This window comes from Periophthalmus magnuspinnatus, chromosome 22 (genome assembly GCF_009829125.3).
Source record: "Periophthalmus magnuspinnatus isolate fPerMag1 chromosome 22, fPerMag1.2.pri, whole genome shotgun sequence".
NCBI lineage: Eukaryota > Metazoa > Chordata > Actinopteri > Gobiiformes > Gobiidae > Periophthalmus > Periophthalmus magnuspinnatus.
Genome location: NC_047147.1, coordinates 16,417,874 through 16,440,725, shown reverse-complemented (window position 1 = coordinate 16,440,725; position 22,852 = coordinate 16,417,874). Strand labels below are relative to the sequence as shown.

Sequence of the window (22,852 nt, the reverse complement as noted above, 5' to 3'; positions counted from 1 at the left end):
ATTAAATGTGTGATTGCCAGATGCTGGAACAAAGGAGTGTGAATATCTGTTAGTTTTCCTACTGGGGCAAGATAGAGCTGGCTGGAGAGGACTGCTTAAAGTGTACTACTATGCAAAATCAACTTTTTAGAGCATTTAACCATGTTAGTTGTTAGTTGTTTCCCCATTTACTCACTCAAAGCTGTATTGGGAATGATTCGTGCATGTTTCAGCAATCTTTAAGCACTTATTTTCAAGACGCCATTTTGTCAAGCAACTGTTTTTACCACAACCAGTACATGCACACTGCTCTGTACTTAGATCCGTTCTCTGGTTTAATTTTCTTGATTGGTCATATGTGAAGGATTCAGCAGCTTTGTGCAGCCATTTTGGTACAAATGAACAAAAAAAATCTGCTGCTGACTGATCTGTGGCTATCCATCTGAGGTGCCAACAGCTGTACGACTCTCAGCCAGCATTGGGCACTGTAGGTTTTTTTTTTACGCAAACGTCAGAAGACTTTCTTTTATCAAGTCGTTTTAGATGAATATTGCAAATTAAAATGTCAAAACCATAAAATAATAGAGGTGTCATAGATTCTAACTATAGAGCAGACACAAGCACAATACGTCTGCTTTAAGAATGGTGGTTTTCATGGTGGCCTAAAGTGCATCTATCTTTTGCGGACCAGCTGCCTGCTCCTCACCGTCACTTTGGAACTCATCTTGATAAGACTGTTCAGACTTTTCTTATCCTTAAATGACAGATTGTAACTCTAGCAAATAAAAGAGAAGGGTAAAAAACTCTCAATAGAGGAGTGATAAAAATGACAAAGAAAGGGTTGGACACATTGAAAGAATTTTGTAAAAGATAGATTTATTGTGGCCATTTTTTGAGATGGCATTTAGCTGATAATTGTAAATATTCAGGTCACATTATAATTGCAATAAATTATTCCAAAAAGTAAACCTTAATGCTAAGTGCTTTTTATTTGTCTGTTGGTGTCACATTCATGGTCTGTTTACTCTATCGTTTGATTTGATGAAGCTGGTCTCATACTGGAGGAAAGGCACTGTAGTAGCCACTGGAATCATGGATTTCACCTTTGTTTGGTCATAGTCTCAATATCCTCAATACATGATGTTTCTTCTCAAAATAATCAGAACACTAGAATGAGCTATAATGACATGTAAGGGCAGCAAAGTTCATAAGTAAAAGTTTTGTTCTATATAATGCCCAATCATCTTTTTGGGCTTTTAAATCATGTTTTATTGTTATTTCCTCATCAGGATGTTAGTGTGGTCACAACACTAAAATTTCAAACTTCGATATTAAGGATTACACTCAATACAGATTCCAATTACAACCATGATGATGATAAAAAAAATTAAAAAACACTCTTTTATTTACACATTTTATTTAGACAGTAGAATGTAATTTTTAGCATTAAAACATAGTACTTTATATTACCATGTGCTGTTTTATCCATGTAATCTGATTTTCAATACAACAACACATAACACTGACCACCATCTGTCCTTGCGCTTCAATGCATACAATACAAAGCAATACATGAATAACTTCAAAATGAAAAATAGAAGTGATGACTCATTTATTTGTGTGTTGACAGGTTTGAAGCAGGCTTGTGCGACAAAGAACAAGTACGTGGGAGTTTGAGTGATGGAGCGGCGGTGTATCTCTCTCTGCTGTTAGACCACACTCTGTACCGCACACCGCCAGCTAGCTGAAGGGCACTATTTCTGCTTCTGTCACAGATATTGACATCTCTGTGCTTTTAACCAATTTACATTGTTGTTCCCTCAGAATTCTGTTTTGTTATATTCAATCTTGTTTGAATAATTCAGCATATTAAGTCTGTTTCCTTCTAAAGAGCATCTTTGTTTCTGAATTCTAACACCAAGAAAGTTTTAGTTTTTAGCCTTAATAAAACAGTTTGGTGATGAATGCAACCTTAGTTTAGTATTGGAATTAATTATTTATAATGATTTTCAATCTAATGTGTCAAGTTTAGTACTAAAACATGAAGAACCAAATGTGAATGTAAGCGCACTGTATATAGGTTTTCAGAAGGAAGCTGCGCCACCTGCTTGTCTCCATCGAGACTGATTGGTCGATGCATTGCCTAATGATGACAAGCAGGTGACCAACCAACCAAGTTACAGGTCAGATCTGAGGAGAGGCGATCCTGCACAGAGTAAGAATGCAAGTTTTTCAAGGCAGTAGGGGACAGTTAAAAACAATGTGAGTGAATACATGCAACACCTGAATGTACCTGATTTTTACTATCTTAAAAACATGAAAAACAGAACTAGTTAACTTTCAGGTTTGTAGTGGTCCAAAGTTCTTCCTCACTTACCTTATGCATTCAGAACATCCTAATCCTTATTCATCTTAATGAGTTTAGAAGAGCTTGCTACCGTGCACCTCCTGATTTTCGCACAATAAAATGCTAAAATGCGTTCTAATTAGATGCAGATAGCACACCGCAGATTTATTTTGACCTCAAGAGCTGCTTATATAATTAAGGGTTATGGTGCATGACCAAATGAATACAGATAACATAATTTCTTACAAGTCTGCCCTGGACACACATAAATCTTTGCACTACTCTAGCATTATCCACCCTAATCTGTCAGCAATACTTGGACTTCATAAACTACAAAGTGGACTCCATTTAGAACCAGTTGACTCCAATCTCCCTGAACCCTATGCCCTTCATTGCCATTTCCCCAATCACTACAGACCTTTTACATGCCTTACTGTGGAACATTCCAGGCTTAGCAATAAGACATTTTAAAGCACTTTTAAAACATTCCACTGTGGCGTTTTGGTAGTATCACAATTTGACACTTTGATACTTAAACATCCAGGCATTTGTCACTTTTTATTGATAACAAACTTTAAACTGCTCCTCGCTCATGGTGTGTTATCGCGGGGGCTAATAAACCCGGCCGTGTCATCCAGGTGATCAGGGTGACATTTCACTTTTGTCACAGCGCCCCCTCCACTAACTCCTCTCTGTCCTTATCACGCTCTATAATAGCAGCATGACATTTGGAGCACTCTCAAAGAAGACACAGAGAAGATATTTCCCCTGGTACTGAGTTAACCAGTATTTCAGACTACATAGTGATATACTGTAATAAAGTCCAATATTCTTCATCATTTTTCCGTTTTACACGGCCCCCAGGACTCCATGGCCCGCCTCTCCTCCTCCTCATGATGCCCATAATAACATCAGATGGAAATGAAAGTCATAATTAGTGCTGGTTGAAGTCTGTTGGAGGAATGTACCTGTCTGTGCCCTTGGGAGGTGTAACTGGGATTGTCGACAGTAATAAGTTGACTAAAAATAGAATAGGCAATTATAATGGATCATAGGTAGAGAGGCAAGTCACTCAATATCAGTCTGAAGTTTAGTCAAAGTACGCCTGGATTCATTTTCCCTCGTCATAAAGGTGCCCTATGTAACTTTTCTGGTCACTCTCTTAAAGAAGACATATTGTTCTTCCAGGTGAGTGAATGTTGGCCCGTACTGGCTGAAAACATACGTAGGCCTTCTGTCTAAGCCTAATTACAGTTATTTATGGTCCATTTTAATCTTTGGGATGAGAACTCTGACTCTGTGGGTTACTGTGGTTGATGCTAACACGGCGCCTACCTGCTAAAACAAATAGCTTACATGTCGCCACTGCTCCTACATCAATCTCCATCGTGAGTAATGTGGACAATGCACTCCGGTGTCTTGTCTACCGCTAGATCTCAGCTTATGCGCTTGGCGGATGAGATCCACTTTCCATAGGGCTTTACCCTCATCGGGACATTCTCTGCCATCATCCAAAGTACATCCCGGAGATCCCGGCAGGGTCTGTGATTCTGTTTATCGGGATTGCGTCAGCAGATCTACCTTGAAAGATCTGCATGTCTGTCTGTGCTAGTTCCTGTGACACAAAGTCAAATATCTCCACACTGCATGCTGAAACTCTCCAACTTCAATGTCCCGTCCCTCACAACACAGCCACTTTTTTTTGGAATATATTGCAGAATTGGACATGGTCTTCCTGCCTGAAACATGGCAACGACCCGATGGTTTTCTCCACTATTGGTTTTCCTGCATGGGTTTATTTACATTTACAAACCACATACTACCGGGAGAAGGGGTGGTATAGGCCCTACTCCTTCTATCATTGTGGCAGTATACCATCCACCTAAGGCCTCCACAACTTTTCTGAGCTCTTATCTATTTTAGCTGACCTATGTGGTATTTCATCAAATGTCATTTTAATACGGGATTTCAACACACATGTTCACAATCCTAAGGGTACGTTCTCAACAGACTTTCTCTCTGCTCTGGACAGTTTTGGGTTGATCCAGTATGTCCTATTTAAAACACATATAAAGGGCCATAAACTTGACCTGGTCTGCTGCTCCACTCTCTTTGCATTAAAGGTTTCTGATGCTGAGCTTCCACTGTCTGATAATAATTTATAACTTTGATGTTAACTGGCCGGTGTCCAAAATAATGAACGCACCATTTCTTCATAATATTAAGAATATCAATTCTGAATTGAACAGTCACACCATTTATTCAAACCTTCAGCCTGACGTCTCCTCACCAGATTGAACATTACATTAGCACTCTAAACTCCTCCTTTGACCTCTGATAACACGCACTGTGAGTTTTTCTAGGTCTGTGCCTTGGTTTTCCCCTGAGCTGCGTCAGCTTCAATCACAAGAGCGCCGCCTGGAGCACCTCACCAAGAAAACTGGACTTACTGTGCATGGCCAAATGTATACAGATAACAGAATTTCTTACAAGTCTGCTCTGGACACAACTAAATCATTGTATTATTCTAGCATTATCCACCACCATGGGAACAACACCACAACTTTATTCTCCACTTTTCATAAACTCATCAAGCTGAAGGAAACCTCCTTGCACTTTTCATCACCCCTACTCTGTCTATTTGGACTTTATAAACTACATGGTGGACTCCATTCAAAGTGGACTCCAGTCTCTCTGAACACTATGTCCTTCATTGCAATTTCCCCTATTACTAGTACACTATTTGTTTTTCATCTTCACTCAACACATCAAATGCCCAAGCTAATTATGTCATCACCTGGTCACTTGATCCTCTTCCTATTACACTGGTTAAGGCTTGTCTTCCTACTCTATCATGTCTTATTACAGACATTATTTACTCATCATTATTTACTCAGCATTGTCCCCATTCTACTCAAAACTGCAGCTGTAACCAATCCTAAAGAAACCTGGTCTTGATTCTAACCAACTCAATAATTACTGTCCAATTTCCAGTCTTCCACTCATCTCCAAAGTTATGGAATGCACTGGTGCCTTTCCAAGACCATGTATGCAAAAATAACCTTGTCGAGCCCTTCCAGTGTGGTTTCCATCCCAATAGTACAGAAACCACTTTAATTCAGATTCTGGCCCACTTACAATACTCATACTGCTAGACCACACTTGCCCTGGTACCGACCTGCCTAGGCTACTGCAATTCACTACAGAAACTTCCTTCAACATGTCCACAATTCTGCTGCTCCAATCATTACCTGCACAAAGTCCTCTGAGCATATCACCCCTGTTCACATCCAGCTTCATTGGCTCCCAGTCCAGCAACATATCCAGTTCAAACTCCTTCTGATGAACTACAAAGCACTCCATAACTTGGCCCCTCCATACAACTCCGAACTCTGAATGTTACTGACATTTTCAATTCTCCTTTTCAAAGCAACAAAGTCTTGAATATAGGAGTATAAAGATTACTCAAATATGCAAGACTCACTCTAAATACAACTTTGAGAAGGTAAATGAGTAGGAGAAACAATTAGAACATGATTAAAGGCTCTAAAAAGTCGATTTGCATTACAGGTCTCCTTTAATGAGCATTACCTAAAAATGTGATAATGCTTGCCAGATGATGCTGCTCACAGAAAATGCATGTTTTTCATGATATTATTTAGCAATTAAAACATCTGTAATTTAATACATGCATGATACATGACTGATATGTTTAAAGCAGGCATGCTCAAACTGTGGCGCATGAATAAAGGTCTAGTGGTTCAGTCTAACTTGTAATAATAACACAGATTTGAAGTATTCACTGTATTGGTGACCAGTCTATGGCCCTCAGTCGGCCCTCAGCTTTGTCTGTGTTTTATATGTGGCCCTTAATGAGAAAGGTTTGGACACCCCTGGTTTAAAGCGATGCTGTGGAACACTCCAGGGAAAGCTGCAACATCTCTGCTAATGGCAAACCCTCCATGAGAAAAGTTACATAGTGCACCTTTAAAGATCTATGATACTTTTGGTTTAGTTAACACAAATTAATTAGCTGGAAAACTGACGCTGTTGTGGATTTTGTTTTGCTTTTCCCCACGTGCCAAAATGGTCACTTATGTTGGCAAAGTTGCCAAACTGCTTTGGTAAAAAAAAAAAAAAAAAGAGTTTATGTTACAATCAGCTAATTTTCGTATCCCGCTGGAAGACTTCCAAAAACAGTCTTGATAGAAAGAAGAAATAGTGATATTTTCCACGTACATTGTTCTCTCTTGGGGTCACGTCCGTGGAGCGCGCAGAGCCTCTCTCATTTGGGGGAGGAGCCTGTGGCGCTGGGACCGTGTGCACAGAGCGGTCCTGTCCAAAGCGTCAGGAGGACACGAGCTCCGCTGCACCTGTGGACAACGCGCTGGGATTTATCACTCTTACGACGCGCGGGTTCGAGTAAATTAAGAATGAGCGTAGCCACGTGGAAACCTGGCGCTACATAGGTAAAGCAGGTGCTCTTTCGTGTGCTTGTTTGCTTTGTCTTTGGATGTACCTCTGTGCGTAATGATGCCCAGAGAAAACCACGGTTCAGATGCGTAAAAGGAGACAACGCGTGGACACCTTTACCTTTCTTTCAGGAGCTACACAGGAGGCTTCCGTATCTCTCGGCTCTGAACCCATTGTTGTACCTCTAAAGCAACTTTTAAGTCTTGTACGCTCTGTAGATAAAAACGGCTCTCATTGTCAAAGACTGACCGAGGCTGCTCTTTTTCTTTCTCCACTCTTGATTCGTTTTATGTTTGGCAGGATAAAGCGGCTGGGAATTACAATGCATCTCCTCTTCGCAGCGGTGGTCTTTATTCTGACCGTGACTGGCACTGCTGAAGGTAAAATGAGATTGGCAAAATGTTCATAGAGATTTTGCACACTTTATGAAGCGCTTAGTCTACTACTGTGAAATAATATTGACAGTTGAATTTGTTTGGGGGATTTTGCTTGTACTAAAATTGGGTTCTGATTGCAGGATGGGAGTGCAGCCCAGGATGCAACACAGAGAATGGATTTTGTGAAAAACCAGGAAAGTGCAGGTGTGTGGATTAGCTGGCTTATTTTCATGTCTTAGAACTGGCACACATTCAAAAGAGTCTAACATGAAAGAACAAGGTGTATTTGGGACTGCTTCCAAATGGGCCTGCTTTCAAATCAGTGATCAATTTTCTTTGTTCATTCTGAAATTCTGAAAAACAAACACGCTGCTTTGTTTACAAAATCCATCAGATCGGGCTGATGGAAAACATTAAGTTGGTTAATTTAAAAAGCAATTTTGGGAAGCTAAGTTTTCATGAATTAATAATGTTTACTTTCTAAGACAAGGCATGTACAAAACATTTATGAGAGAGGATCAACAACTATCTGTAAACAAATTCTCTCCAAATTGGTTCTTGCAATAAAACTTGTTTGAATACACTTAATGTAAGTTTGAGCCTTTTACATTTGATAAATATGCTCGCCTTTGTCACTAATAATGCATTTGTACAGAGAGCACTGTGCCTGAATTAGCAGTCTGGTGCCCTCTGATGGTAAAAGAGGGCATAGGAAGATTTTTAATTGAAGGATTAGCAGCATAGCCATTACCAACATGATTTTAAAGGATATTTTTTGTAGTGGTGTGGAATTATTAGGACAAAGCTGGTGAAAGTACATGAACTTAACAGACAACCAGAAAGTGCTCCTCTTTGTTTGTAAGTGTTTTAGAGGTAGGGCTGCACAGCATATCACAAGTTGGTGCAATTATCAAATCTCAAAGACTGCAAGTTTTAGGCATTACAACGTCCACTGTGAACAACAAAATGTCTTGTTATTGGAAACAAAAACAAACAAAAAACACTCACCATGTAGTTTTTAGACCTCTACAAACATGTTCTGAAATGCATGGAATTCTTGAATAGGTTTAGCATTAGCATGTTTCAGTCTTGGCTCACTGTTAACGCTCATGTGCATATTTTGAATCTTAGTTTTTTAAATAAATAAATCACAAGTTTAACCACAAAAGCAATATTTGTCAGAAAAATCAGAATTCATTTTTTTTCTTAAATTCTGCAGACCTTATTTAGCAGTGAGATTTATTTTTGTTTTGTATTATTCAATTATATGGGGAAAAACAAATGCTGAACTGGAACTGTGTAGGAACAGTATGTCATACACTTCAAAACATGCACAGAAAATCTACCCAGCCCTCCATCTTCTGCTTTGAGAGCTGTGTAGTGATAATACTGTTACTGCTCTGTGGGTGGGGTATTAATAGTTCAGCTTCGCTCCACTTCTGTTTAGGTGCAAACCCGGATGGCAGGGAGAGAACTGCGACCGATGCGTGGCGTTCCCCGGCTGTGTGCACGGCTCCTGTGAGAAGGCCTGGCAGTGCGTGTGCGAGGAGGGCTGGGTGGGCAGCCTCTGTGACCAAGGTGAGTGTGCTACAGTGAATCATATGGAGTAGACTGTGGGGATGTAGAGAACAGTGTCAAGGACGCCCTCTGCACAGGATAATCAGGTCACTTATACAGGAGACGGTCAGTGGATGGTTACCTTTGGCTTTACTCAAGGACTCTGCTAAATGTAGGATGTCATTTGCATATGGCATTTCATTTGGGTTTGCGTCTATCAGTCATTTTGAAGTCAAGAGTGTGAAGGGCAATGCTATATCATAATTCATCTCACATGGGCCACTATTAAGATGTCACTGCTTTGAAATGACTGCTTGTTTTACCCTTGGCTTTATGTCGCATAACACAATCATATTTGTTGTGGATTTCAGTTTTGACATAATGCATGTCTTTTTCTCAAAACCTAATTTTGCACAATGGACCTCCAGGCTATGGATCCCATTTGTTTACTGTAGAGGGTGGAAGATTAAATTGAAATTTAATGGAAATTATCATATGAAATTGCTTTAGGTCTATAGGAGGTATTACTGTAGTCTTCTTTCAAACTCATTTCAATTGTGCAATCACCATGAATAAAATAATTACAGATGAATATGCAGTATTTGTCAGAAAACCAGCCATAATTATCAGTGGAAATGTAACTTTTATCTCTAATCACTTATAGTGTTTAAGGCTGCGCTGTAAATGTAGGCCTGTAATTTTGTAATTTGCATTTACTTTGTAAAGGCATACCTCATGATTGATTAGCATAATTAATGCAGCCGTGTTCAGAGATTGGACGTGCAGACTCGACTCCTGAGATACGAGTGGTCCAACTCTCCAAGTGAATCATTTCCTTAGTAACAGGGAGGAGGGCTAACCACTCTGCCGGCGTGCTCCCTAGCATTATTATCAGATTAGCACTCTTGCACGTAGAAATTATCTTTATTCTGCCTGACAATGGACAATGTTAACCAGTTCAAACCTTGCTTGAACACTTAGTGTTGCTGTGTCCTTGAGTGCGATGTATAAACATAGTATACCACTGGGCTATTCAATAATGTCAGAAATAATAATCATGATTATCTGGCTAATAATTCAAATTGAAAGGATTATCAAGTGATTACTTATATACTGTCATGATGACAACTTGGGTCAAATAATTTGATCAGGAATGTTTTGTGAGACTTTGTTTAGATGCCTTTTATAGATTAGAAAAGTGGCTGGTTTGGGTCACAGAACAAGTGCTCACAACATTCTGAACGGAAGGTAAGTTATTGTATTTTCAGGTATAACATTTTTGTAATTGAATAGATTATTAATTAAAATCACAATTTTTACTTTAGTTTCACAGCCAGAATATTGTCTGTCTGTTCTGTTATCCGTTTTTCAAATGGAGCCAAGGTCATGAGCACACGAAATAAAATACAACCCAATAAGTACATTTACTTGGTTAACACCTCTGTTTAAGGCCAAAGAATTTTGTACCTCTAGTCTAGAAAGTATTTTTAGTATTTCAAGTCGAACACAAGGTCAGTGTCTTAGAATGCTGCTTTTAAAATCTCTCGTTAGTGAGTAAGAAAACTTTGTCTTGGAAATAATCCATGCCTGGAGCGTTGGATGAGAGAGTGGAGCGTAAAAGATGTGGTGCTACTGGTGGCAGAGTTTGACCTCCTGTCTCTACACTGTCCTCTGGTCTGTCTGCAGCGAAATCTCCTCTGTACCAAGGTCTAAGGGTATTTATAGTATCGATGTGGGAAGTTGTGTGGAATGTTGAAATGCTCTAATAAGGCCTCGTTTGGTGAAATTGACAACATTAAACTTTCTTGTATTAATTGAATTACAGGTGTTAAAATAGATTTTATTGGTAAAAAATGCATTCTGTGGATCGCCTCTCCATAGATCTGGCCTAGTGTCGACACCTGCTTGCCTCCACCAGAAAAGCGCCGCACCCGGTGCTCCTTTAAGTTACCAACCCAAAGTGAAGAAAGCTCAGAGCTAATTTTATAGTAACTGTAATGATCCATTAGTCATATGTAGCCCTTTTCCAGACACTTAAAGTTGCTTTACAATTTTGGTGCATTATTCATTCACTCCATAAGCTACTGTTGTAGCCACAGCTGCCCTGGGGTAAACTGATGGAAACGAGGCTACCAGTCTGTGCCATCGACCCCCTGACCAACACACACAGCCTTGCTTAGCTTCTGAGATGTGACCAGATCAGGCTTCGACAAGGAGGTTTGGCCAAGCATTTTGCTCTTGGCTTGAACCCAAATCAATAATATAAACATTAGCAACTTTTATCAAATGCATTTCTTTTTTAGCAACTGAGTAAATCAACATTTTCAATAAAATCAATAACTGGGTAAAACAAGTTTGCTTCCTTCTTGAGCTACCTCTAATCCCAAATGTTTTTTGTTTTTATTTCCAACCAGTAAATCCAGTGTTCCATATTTGACATAATGTTACATCTCTACTCAGTTTTGCTCTCTTGACTTTACACAGTCTATATAAAGACAAGGTCAGTGGTCATTTTTACCAGATTTTATTTCCATGTATATGAGTAAAGTTTGCCTGAAGTACAGATATATTGTATAAGCAACATTTGAGTTCAAAATGCTTGCTCTGTGTCGTCCGGTCTGCATCTAATTATAAAGCGCTTTATTGTGCGAAAATCAGGAAGTGTGCATTAGCATGCTAGTCATTGTTAGCTTTACCATCATAAACTGCACTCTGGTCTCTGAAAGTTGTGAAAAGAACTTCATAGCAGTGAATAATTAGGATGCTAGAAATGTGTAGAGTAAAGAAAAACTTCAAACCACTGCAAACTGTTTAAAATTGACTAGTTCAGTTTTTCACGTTTTTAAGGCTGTAAAAATCAGGTACAACTACAAATAACCATATAATTTTTCATTTTTGACATAATGCTACATCTCAACTCTGTTCTGCTTTCTTTGACCTTACACAGTCTATATAAAATCGAGGTTAAGTTGATCTCTAAGGCCGATTTGTTTGTTTGTTATCCTGCAGACACCCGGCTGTGCTCCTCCGGTCCTTGCTCCGCTAATGCCACCTGCGTCGAGACAGGTGAGGGGGGCTACCTGTGCGTCTGTCCACACGGCTATACCGGAGATTACTGTCATCTGAAGAAGGGTCTCTGTGCGGAGAACAGGTACCATGCTCTGTCCCTGCTTATTTCTAATTGACTGTAATGATCAATACCGGCTGTACAGTGGCTGTCACTTTACAGAGGCGTTCCATCAAAGACCCCTGCTCTGTTGTTTGCTGTAATCTGAGCCATTTGCAGATAGTATTTGGTGGTTGTTTTCATTGCCCTGAAGATGCCATTTGAGGTGTGTGTAGTCCTGTGTTTTAGATAATGGGAGTTTGTTTCAGTTTCTTGTTTTACACATTAGCTGCAAGCAAGATCAGTACTCCATAAAAAAGTATCAAATTAGCTTGTAGCACATAATTTAAAGTCAACTTGTTGTTCGGGAAGCTCTCAATTGTGTTTGAAGTTTTTGGCCTGAAGTCAAATGATCCCAGAAATAAAATGGTAGACTTTAAAATGTGTTATGTTAAGGTATAATCCATGTGTTGTACTGTTATCTGTTTCCCTTTTCTGACAGGTACAGGCATCTGGTGTAAAAGTAGAGAAGTTTAAAGCTCAATAGATTTATTTGGTTTACAGGAGCTGTTGTGGTTTTCTGCACACAAGAAAATATAGAGGAATAATGTGTTTCAATTGATGCGAGACACTTCAGAGGAATAGAAAAAAACAATCACGAGAAGACTAGGAATTGGATGTCAACAAATCCTTCTGTAAAGCCCTTCAAAATGTTGTTTAATATAATTGTAAAAGTTGGTGTCTGTAGGTTCTATTTCAAGGTCAGTGTATGAAGAATGCCTTTCAGGAAACTGCTTTTGAAATTGCAATTCTCTATGTAAACATATGTGTGGACGCTAATTGGGCTGATATAGTCAAAGCTCTCTGTTTAGATTGGAAGATTTCATTCTAAGTAAACGCTTGTAGTTTAATTGAGCAAAGAGCCGATTAGACAGAGCTTCAGTATTGGTGGACATGGTTCTCTCCTCCTGCTTACTTTGCACTGGCACGGACTCTTTCCTTCCATAGCGCATCTACGCGGGGTTAAATCTAGCAGCTACAGCAGTAAAATTTTATGAGAAGTCTTCCTCTTCTCCCAGCAGCACCCATAAAGCGGGCACACGCAACAAACCTGCATATCTGATATTTGAAACTATAGGGTTCTATAGGGTCGGGATAACGAGCCGTGTTGGGACATTTTCAGTATTGCTTTGCTAAACGATGTTCTAAACCATTGCTCTAAGTTTGTAGTTGTTAATGTTGCCAAAATGCATTCAGTCAAAACGGGGTAGCACTAGGGTTGCGAGATTAATCGTATTTGAATTGTAATTGCAATTTGAGTGGGCGCAAGTAGCAAACCGCAAAGGCTGCTATTTCATAAGTAGCACAATTTTCTCCAACAACAAAAAGCTGCCAGCCCTGTAGTGTAGCTCTGTACAAGCTTGTTTTGGAATGGATTCTTAAATTAGCTTGTCAGTTCAGATTTTAGTCGTTTTGTCAATTCTACTGGACCCGTTGAAGTAATAGGATTTTGTTCAGAATTCACATTTTAAGCATAAACACAAACCTAATCACAAATCCGCAAACATCCAGTCTTACTTGCAAACAAAATACCTATTCAAAAACCCAAGCGCACATTTGAAGTTATGGGATAGGCTGCAGAAGTATCGAAAATCAAATGCTAATTGATGACAAAACCAGTATCGAAAGTAGATGCTCATTTGATGGTATTAATACTAAAAAAGCTACATCAACTGGACAGAATTTCCTGAATAGCTTTAGAATGATCTTGAGCTGTTTTAGAACAAGTATAAGACCACACAGACCAGTATACGCCCATAGACCACTGTGGAACCTACGGGGATTACACAGATATAAGACCAAATAGTAATATACAAGAAACTACTATGAATTAATGACATTGTATTGTCTAAATAAAGACTGTTTTTTTTTATTATTGTGGTATCAGTATCAATATTGAGTCTCAAGTCTATTCCTTACTTTCACAATACAAATATTTCAGACTCTATTCCGATACTAATAGGCTATTTTGATTGATAGAAATGGGCAGGTCATTGGATTAAGCTATAACATGAGCATTAAAGCTAACAAGATTCTATTCGGCTTGAGCCAATTGGAATCTTTCCTCTCATACCATTTGTCAGAGGTGACCCATTTTCCAGCCAGGCTTAATCCATCTTCATCTGTGAAGCGATAGCACTGATCCAGGCAGGTTACATTATGTCTAGACCTCACCTTTTAAAATCGTATTGGCAAAGACACAGAGCTGTAAGCCAATCTTCTAATGCAATGTTGTAAATGCAATATTACAGACAGCACAAAAAGCACTTATCATTTTCCTTCTTGGCTGTCTCCCAGTTCATCTACATGTGGGTAAAATCCTCCATCTTGGGTAGTCCTGACCAATCCTAGCTCAAAATGGGTCTCTTGCTCCTGACAGGATTGAAGGTGGGTCAAATACGGAGGACCCTTATGGGGACAATAAAGTGTGTTACCTTTTTAATTATGTATACAGCCTTAATGGACAAATATCATGCAAAATATCCCTTTTTTTAAGTTTTGAATCGTTAATCCTGTTAAATTTTCCTGGATTGTTACATCACAGATCAGATTTTTTTTAAATTCATGCACCATCATTGTACTCGTTTAAAGCATTTCTCTGGTCAAATTGTGTTGGCAAAGCAGTCACATTGCCTACAGTTTCCATTTGTTAATATTTTATGGTTCATTGCAGCGGTTGACAAAAGAGGGCGCTCCAACACCTATATACTGCGTTGGAGAGTGAAGTAGAGTTTTTGAAGTGCGTATTCCACCTATTTGAAGTTGGAAAGCAAAAAGTATTTGTACCAAGGTGATATAAAGTACGATGAAGACGGCAGATTAACGCCACAAGAATGCCTAACATGTCCACTCCATGAAAAAGTGCAAATTTACTTAAGCCCTTGACTTTCCTCTCACATCTCCACATCGCTGCTTGACAGACAGGCAAGATCCGCGCACAAATCCTCCCCCTGCCCATAAATGTATAAGAATCACTCCAGAGACACGACCAGCTGACACCACCCTTCACTTTCAAACCTGTCTGTTTGTTCTGCCAGGAAGATTGTAATCCACTTGAATGAAATGCTTGAAATCCAATAGTATACAGCCCAGTGGCATATAATTGGCAGCTCTCGTCTCATGCCTTTTTAGAAGTGTAATTACAATGTGAACAATGGAAGGATGGAAGGATGGAAGGATGGAAGGATGGAAGCATGGTCACGTGTCTTGGGAATTCATATCCAATAAAGGCCGGGATCAGGGCTCATTACTCAGGCGCTCCGGAGCTGTGGAGAAGTCCCAAGAAGAAGGGTATATATGAAGGGCCTGCCAGTGCTGCGGGTGCTACTATAATTACACTGTTTGCCATTAGGAATATCGATCGCTTTAATCCAGGCGTTTCATCAGCGCGCCGAGGTGTAGACACTGGGTTGATCAATGCTGCCTGTGTGTCAGAGGAAGCATGTTTATATCCTTCATTTCACTACAGATTTCCCATTGCCACACACAAGATATGCGCAATAGCTCATACTTGTTTTGGATGAAATCAATATGGGGATAGTATTAAATATAACGTCGTGCATGGTCCATACAGAAGGTAATGGAGGGCTGTAATGATATGCCAGCGCAAGTTTGGGAAATTCTATTGTTATTTACAGGTCCATAGAGAACAGCGTTGGTCAGTCCACATACTCCAAACCGCAGTGTTAACTCATAGAATGTCATTTTTAACAAAAAATATTTCTACCACATGTTCATATGCTAGTTTGGATGAAAAAAATAAAAAAATAAAATAAAGTCTAAAACTAATGTCCAATCTAAATTAGCATTAGCATATTATTATTAGAATTCTTTTTATTTATTTTTTTATTCAAAATGTTATCGAATAAATGAATAATCATGTAATCTATTTGGTCCATCTGTTTGGCTGGGAAAACCTGGAGCAGTCTCATGCAGATTTCAAACCATTATCTGTGACTTTTAAGATGGAGAACTTTGTTAATCAGAATGAAACATGTTTTTATACATAATTAAACTGAAATGGGTAAATAATTGACAGTAGCAACAAAATGGAGAGTTGACATTATAACTAAGTACTCCCATCACTCACATGACTGCATGAACAGTTTGTATTTGTACTTCCTTACGGCCCCCTGCCTTGTACTAGGACTACACGATATTGGAAATACTTCAGCGATTTACTCTCCCGCTCTACTTTGTACATACTTGCTGTTCTTTCGGACTGCCATTGAGCAGTGACAGAGCAGAGAGCTGGCCTCACTGCAGTCGGGCTCCACTCAAAGAACAGTGTGATGTTTGCAGACTTTTCAAACCACGCTGGGAGCTGAGTTTCTCTAAAATGCCCTGATTTCTCCTGCTGTTGGCTGTATATTTTATTTCTAGCATAGTCAATTTTTCATTGTGCTGTAAAAAAAGTTATGACTGGACTCTACACAGTATTTAAACGAATGTTAGTATTAGCTAAAGGTGCACTATGCAACTTGTAGTGGAGTGTCCTGTACAGGCTTGTCTCCATGAAGATGCTTTACCTGAAATGTTCCGCAGTATGGCATCAAGTTTATCCATCTCTGTGGAAACGAGCAGCGCGAGGCCAAGTTACAGGTCAGCTCTGTGGAGAGGCGAGCCCATTCAGAGTAAGAGTGTGTTATTCAAGATATCTTTTCAACACATGTTAATTTTAATGCCATACCGTGTAACATTTCAGGAAAAGCAATAACATTTCTGTGTAGATAAGACGGTGGCAGACGGGAAAAGTTATGCACCGTGTTCCCTCGTTTATCGAGTTAGGTTCTATAAATAACCCGCAATAGGCAAAATCTGCGAAGTAGTCAGCTTTATTTTTTAGAATTATTAGATATATTTTAAGGCTGTAAAACCCCTCACCACACACTTTATACACTTTTCTCAGACGGGCATTAACATTTTCTCACATTTCTCTCTTGTTTAAACACTCTCAAAGTTCAAACCTTTGCAGATTTAAAAAAAAGTACAGTATTATGGAATGAAACCAAAGATCAAGACCTGTTTTCAGGCCCAAACATTTGATTGAGAAATAAAAATATAAATGTTTTCCTATACTGTAAATAAAAATGCTAGTGATCAAACATTTATGTAAATTTGGCAAGCTGAAAGTCAGTCTCCTCCGTGCCTTGTCTCCTGTACAGTACAGAATACAATGGTCTACAGTCCCTTAGCCAATCAGGACGCAGAACACAATGCACGTTCATATGTTGTTTAAAAAAAAAGCATGCAAAATTGCTCAAAAAAAAATCCACGAAAAAGCAAGCCCGCAAAAGGTGAACTACGTTATAGTGAGGGACAACTGTACTGTATATTTTCTAGGAAGGAAGTATCCCTTATTTGGGACTAAGCACCTAAACTGGACATATGAGGAACAGTCTGATTGGTCTAACAGGTATCCACAAACTCCACCCCTGCAGCCAAATGTTTGTAAACGTAAACATCTGGCTGTAATCAGGGCAGTCTTTTGTGATGTCACCAACTACTAGAAATTGCCACTGAAGCACAAACTTACATTTAGAGGTTTTTGACCCCAAAGCTGCACATTGACCTAGTTTGCACGAAAGTTACCTAAAAATGATAAGGAACAGTAGATAATGCTATTAAAACACCATATACACAGTTTAGTTGCCGGGAAAAAGGTGGATTTAGTGTTTAGTTCCACTTTAATAGCGAATTGGCAACACATTTTTTAAATATCTGTTAGCTAAATGTGTGCCATCTCTTTGGGGCAAACTGAAGGTAAAACTACTTTGGGTGTACTTTGATGCCAGATACTATGCTTGTGTCAGAGTAAGGTTCACAGTGGGCGGTTTGGGGACAGTGAAATCTTGGCTTATGTGCAGCTTTGTCTATAAATAGCATAACACCGGGGGGTACTGAACTGGTGTGTCTAGTGTCTTTTCACAGCATCTTTCACTGCTCAACTCATAAAAATGCAGTTTATTGTTCTTCCAATAAGCTGCTGTATTGTACTGAAAGGCGGCATCTTCCATTTTAACTGTTGACAAGCATGTGGTTTATAAAGTATATATTAGACAGTTATTGTGCGTCAGATTTTTGCATATCCCTATTTGGACTTGACAATGAAGGCGAGTTCAAATTCTTGCAAAATAAACCAATAATGTATGTTAATGGAAAGGATTGTTTACATTTGTTTGTTTTAAACCAGCAGTAGCACACGTCGCCCATTTTCCATCATTGAAGGCTTCTATGTTATGTAAAATCTAGTTATTTTTTTAGCTTTTAACCATGTTGCTTTTGTATTTTTCTGGGTTGGAAGTGCAGCATTTGCAGACTTTGCATTTAGCAGAGCTTGATACGCTTTCTATTTCGATACGCCAGCAGATACAGGCCAGGTCACCATCTGCGGTTTAAAACAACATTCATTAGGCCTGTCACATATCTGTAGCAATATATCACCCTTCATGAGTTATAACAGGAACCTAAAACCTAAAATTATGTTTACCCATTTCGATAATCCTAATATGAATTCTTGTTTGAAAAAATACACATGAAACACTTAAATACTTGGTTGTTAGTTGGTAGTTGGAACCTATAATCAGACAAAATTAGACCCACTACAGCTCAAATCTTGTCATCTCTACATAAATTGTTGTACTAAAGGAAATGTAACCAAGGCTGTATGTTGTTGTTGTTTTTTTTTTTAATGGTGTCCCGGGATACCAGCTCATCAGAATTCCACACAACACCAAGGTCATGGTGTCAATCTGTAGTACTATCTTTAGTCCTGATCACCGCTGACCCCCGCGCTTACCTCTCCTCTGCCCCCCAGATCTCCCTGTCAAAATGGCGGCACGTGCACAGCTGTGGATGGCTCCCCTGCCTTCTCCTCCTGCGTCTGCCCCTCTGGCTTCTCCGGGGACTACTGCGAGGTCAACATGGACACCTGCCAGCCCAACCCCTGCCTACACGGGGGCACCTGCTCCAACCACGGCCTGGCCTTCACCTGCCAGTGCTCGGGCAACTTCACCGGCTTCACCTGCAACGAGACCCTCAACCTCTCCCCCTGCGCCGGCCGACCCTGCGCCAACGGAGGCATTTGCGTTGGACAGAGCGATGGAACGTTTAAGTGCACTTGCCAAAAGTGGTTCACGGGTCCCACCTGTTCTCTCCAGCACAGGCCGAGAGTGCGTGCCAAGCCTGCTGCGCCAAAACCGGTGGAGCATCGTGTTTTTTCGCTCACTCCTCAACACTACTCGCTCCCGGCTCACGCCTTCCACAAGCTGCTGCGCCCACCGGAACGCGACCTGTTAAAGATCACCTTAAAGGAGACGGTGCACTCTCAGGGGGTACTGGTGACGCACGGCCAGCTGGTGTGCTTCGGCATGCTGGCACTGCTCACCTGCCTGGTAATCCTGGGCACTACGGGCATCGTGTTCTTCGGCCGCTGCGAGACGTGGATGGCCAATGCGAAGTACAGCCAGCTGGTGAGGCAACAGAGGGAGAGCCTGCTTAAGGAGGCCGGAGGGGGAGGGGGGCAGGACGGTCAGGAGGAGCCGGAGCACTCGGTCAACATCATCCTCCCAGAGAAGATCCGGCTAAGCAGCTTCAACAGACACTACACTTCCATATGAATGTGGGGAAAGGGTTGGATATGAATGCGAAGGTTTAATGCAGTGTCACTTTTCAATACTGACAATGAGATTTTTGTCAAATTCTGTCATCATTATTGCAACGTATTTATTAAAACCAGGCATGATAATATTACACGGAGCATTGCAAGTATCACAAATGCATAATACCAACTTTTAGTACTGATGATCTATTTTACAGTGGAACAGTACTATTGAGTAAAAGTTCTGAGTACTCTTCCCACTGTGAGAAAAGTGACAAAGGCTTTGTTGATCATGTTAAATTAGTTGAACATTTGTGTTTCTTTAACTGCCTTAACTTCAAATTATAAATCAGATCCAGATTGTAATCCAGACCGTGACACTTACAGGTTGTTGGTTAAATCCCTGTCATATCAAACCTACTGTTGACCTTACACTTGTATTGGTCATATATTTATTTGCTGATGCATTTGTCTTTCTTTGCTTTGTTCTGGATGCTTTAGTCTGGATGGAGCTGCAGATGAGATTTCTCTAACTGTTGTGCAGTTGAATGTGGCTCTGGACTTCACTGGATGATATATGAATGTAATGTCTGTTGTTTTGTCCTCAAAAATCCTATGTTAAATATGTAAAACCATGTACCAAATAGCAGTGGAATAGAAAAGATGTCATGATCTTGTATTTATTACCTAAAATGCTGCCAATGTTCCACACCATTATTCTGATTTGGTTTAGCAGACAGTTGCATCATGCACATAAGCCACCGTACTTCTGGTGTTTCTGAATGTCCACTGAATGTGTCTTGTGTATAATGCTCAAATGGAGGATTCTAGGGTCAGAGAAACAGTTCAGACGAGTGTGAATTATGCCAACTAAAATATTTGTATCATAGTTTTTGTCAGTGTCATATTTTGGTGACAAAAACTATGGTCAGAAAGTATGACCAAAATTACTTTCATTGGCTTAAAAGTACTGATATTTTTATCTTGTAATAAAAACTCAACATAAATGAATGAAGGAAATAAGTGAGGCTAAATCCAAGTTGAGGAACACTCTTTACAGGTCCCTTGAAGAAATCACATACAATTTATATAAAATATATTTTCTGTTTGACTAAAAGGCTAATTATAATACTATAATTCAATCAAAACATATTTTCAAGACAACTATCCAGTCCAAGCCTGATCAGAATGAAAGAGAATGGAGCAGCCAAAAGGACATCTGGTCACAAACACAGAATCCAGGGGGCGCTGTACAGGAGGCTCTACAGTTCAAACAGGCACAGTCTTAAGTACAAGACTGCACCAAGTAACTGAATGTAAATATATTCATACTTTGAAGACTTCTTCCATTAAGTTTTCCATTTCAAACATTTACACGGTCATAGTTGATATAACTCTAGGCTATTGTAAACAAAAAAATGTTTGAAATGTACTGTATGTTGTATTTTATTTTATTTTATTATTATTTTTGTATTATTATTATTATTACTTGTTGAATTGTAAATTATGTCTTTTTCCCAGGACTGAGCTGACTTTGAACATATTGACACATATCATGGGCAGCATATTGTAGCCTGTGTAAACACTTGAGACCTAATCCTCTCTCCCCACAAATGGGCCACATTTGACTCTCATATATACAGTATAATATCCCAGAATACTATTTTGAGTGTAAATGTAAATGTGTAAAATGCCTGCAGAATGTGCAGAGGTCTTACTGGGCCACTTCCAGAGGCTGGAGTGCTTCAGGTCAAACCATGTTTTGATGTGACTTCTTCTAATAAAATGTGAACAGTTTCTTCTTCTGCTATGTCTTTAATGTTATTTTTCCAATAAAATGTTACGTCTAAGGCAGCCTTTTAATCAGATTAGCCTCTAGCTCGAGAGCTATCAGCAGCTCTCCAAATAGCTCTCCAAATAACTCCCCCAAAGGATTTAGAAATGATACATCTTGTATCAAATCAAACTGGTACAAGATGTATAATTCAAATGTGATTCCTCACACGCACATGCCAGTTACCATGGTCAGAGTACACTTAAAATGTATAAAATGTATACTTAAAATGCCTCAGTTTGTGCACTAATAAATGTTGTTTTATAGGTGTTTGGCACTGTCACAAAGAGCCCTGTCCTTGGGTTATTCTTGTAAATTACATTAAAAAATCATGTAGGGCTGATTGATATAATATTTGTTTTTCTATTATTGATCGATATAACAATGAAGATTAGAAATGATAGAATCTCAGTCTCGATTAGTCTCAGCCTTAGATATCCATGATAAGTTGGCCTAAACTTGAATGAGAATGTGTAAAAACAGCACAAACAGCACAGAGTGTTGGCCGCGCTTTCAGGTATTTGACTCAGAACAGCTCGCGCTCACCGAGCGGCTCCGCTCACCTGCGGAGGCACGGAACATCTGCTCAGCTGCTCGTGCTTCAAACCCTGGTCACAGCACAGGCTCACGGCCAAGGGGACAACTGTTACTGCAGTCTGTGGCTCCCTCTTGTGGTTACAATACGCATAACAGCCACACCAACCAAGTGCAGTTAGGTTATGGCATTTTAAAATTATTACTACTATTATCACTTTAATAATCACATTATTATTTGTTGTCTATCTATTTACTTGTTTGTTTGCTTGTTAAATTTCTGTCTGTGTGGCTCTATCTACCACCAGATTTAACCAGGATTATAATAGAGTAGCCTACAGTGCACGTGCGTCCTTAGAAGCTGGATGTAATACTGCAGTGTGACCGTAAGATGGCAGCCTTACAAAACGGTAACAGAACAGAACAAACACTAAGCACGTGCAGGGACCTGTACGTAGAGGTGGGTACTCGGTTACTCATTTGCATTTACGAGTAACTTTTGTTGTAGATTTTTAGCACAATCTTTTTACTCCTACTTATGATATTTTGATTGAAGTAACAGTACACTTACCTGAGCTTGTTACTCTTCCCACTGAGAGTCTACAAGTGACACGAGCTTTATCATTTGTTTTGTAGCATGAGGAGTACCAGAGCTGCACAGTAACACAGGTCCTTCTGCTGCAGTACCACATGTACCTGCAGGATCTGCTCTGAGCTACAGCCTATGCTCTGTTTGTAAGGGGCCCCTCAAATAAAACAAACTCAAACTAGCCAGGCTCACTGCACATGGCCCACTTACATGGAGTGAAGCATTTTTTTTCATTGTATTTTTACTGCATATTTAAGTAGTAAAAGTATATTTTGGCTACCTCCACTGTAAGTAAGTACATGTATAGCATAGGTGAAAATATTAGCAGTTGGTTATTTGTTTGTTGTTTTGCATAAATGTAGGCTGCTTCACTTTTTATAGAACAGTAAAACATAA

The 22,852-nt window shown here is 39.6% G+C and overlaps 2 protein-coding genes across 3 annotated transcripts in view; one reads left to right on the top strand and one right to left on the bottom strand.

Annotated features, from left to right (window-relative positions):
- The window catches only part of LOC117390486 (mitochondrial basic amino acids transporter), a 222,062-nt gene that overhangs the window by 172,541 nt on the left and 26,669 nt on the right, over window positions 1–22,852 (bottom strand). The gene's annotated exons all lie outside the window — the stretch shown is intronic.
- LOC117390621 (protein delta homolog 1) lies at window positions 6,593–20,465 on the top strand. 2 transcript variants are annotated; one of them, XM_055230926.1, is made up of 6 exons: window positions 6,593–6,795; window positions 7,100–7,179; window positions 7,317–7,380; window positions 8,624–8,754; window positions 11,743–11,884; window positions 18,717–20,465. In XM_055230926.1, the coding sequence occupies exons 2-6, from the start codon at window positions 7,122–7,124 to the stop codon at window positions 19,516–19,518; spliced, it is 1,197 nt and encodes a 398-aa protein (XP_055086901.1). In that variant the 5' UTR covers window positions 6,593–6,795; window positions 7,100–7,121; the 3' UTR covers window positions 19,519–20,465. The 2 variants fall into 2 exon arrangements, with proteins under 2 accessions (XP_055086901.1, XP_033844287.2); XM_033988396.2 differs by lacking the exon at window positions 6,593–6,795 and having other exon boundaries at window positions 6,966–7,179; window positions 18,717–19,574.

What these genes read in the sequence shown, in the direction of transcription:
- LOC117390621 (XM_033988396.2), top strand. Translation starts at nt 7,089, where the DNA reads ATGTTTGGCAGGATAAAGCGGCTGGGAATTACAATGCATCTCCTCTTC. An exon ending in CGTGACTGGCACTGCTGAAG is followed by an intron (nt 7,180 to 7,316) that starts GTAAAATGAGAT and finishes TTCTGATTGCAG; the next exon opens with GATGGGAGTGCAGCCCAGGA. An exon ending in GAAAAACCAGGAAAGTGCAG is followed by an intron (nt 7,381 to 8,623) that starts GTGTGTGGATTA and finishes ACTTCTGTTTAG; the next exon opens with GTGCAAACCCGGATGGCAGG.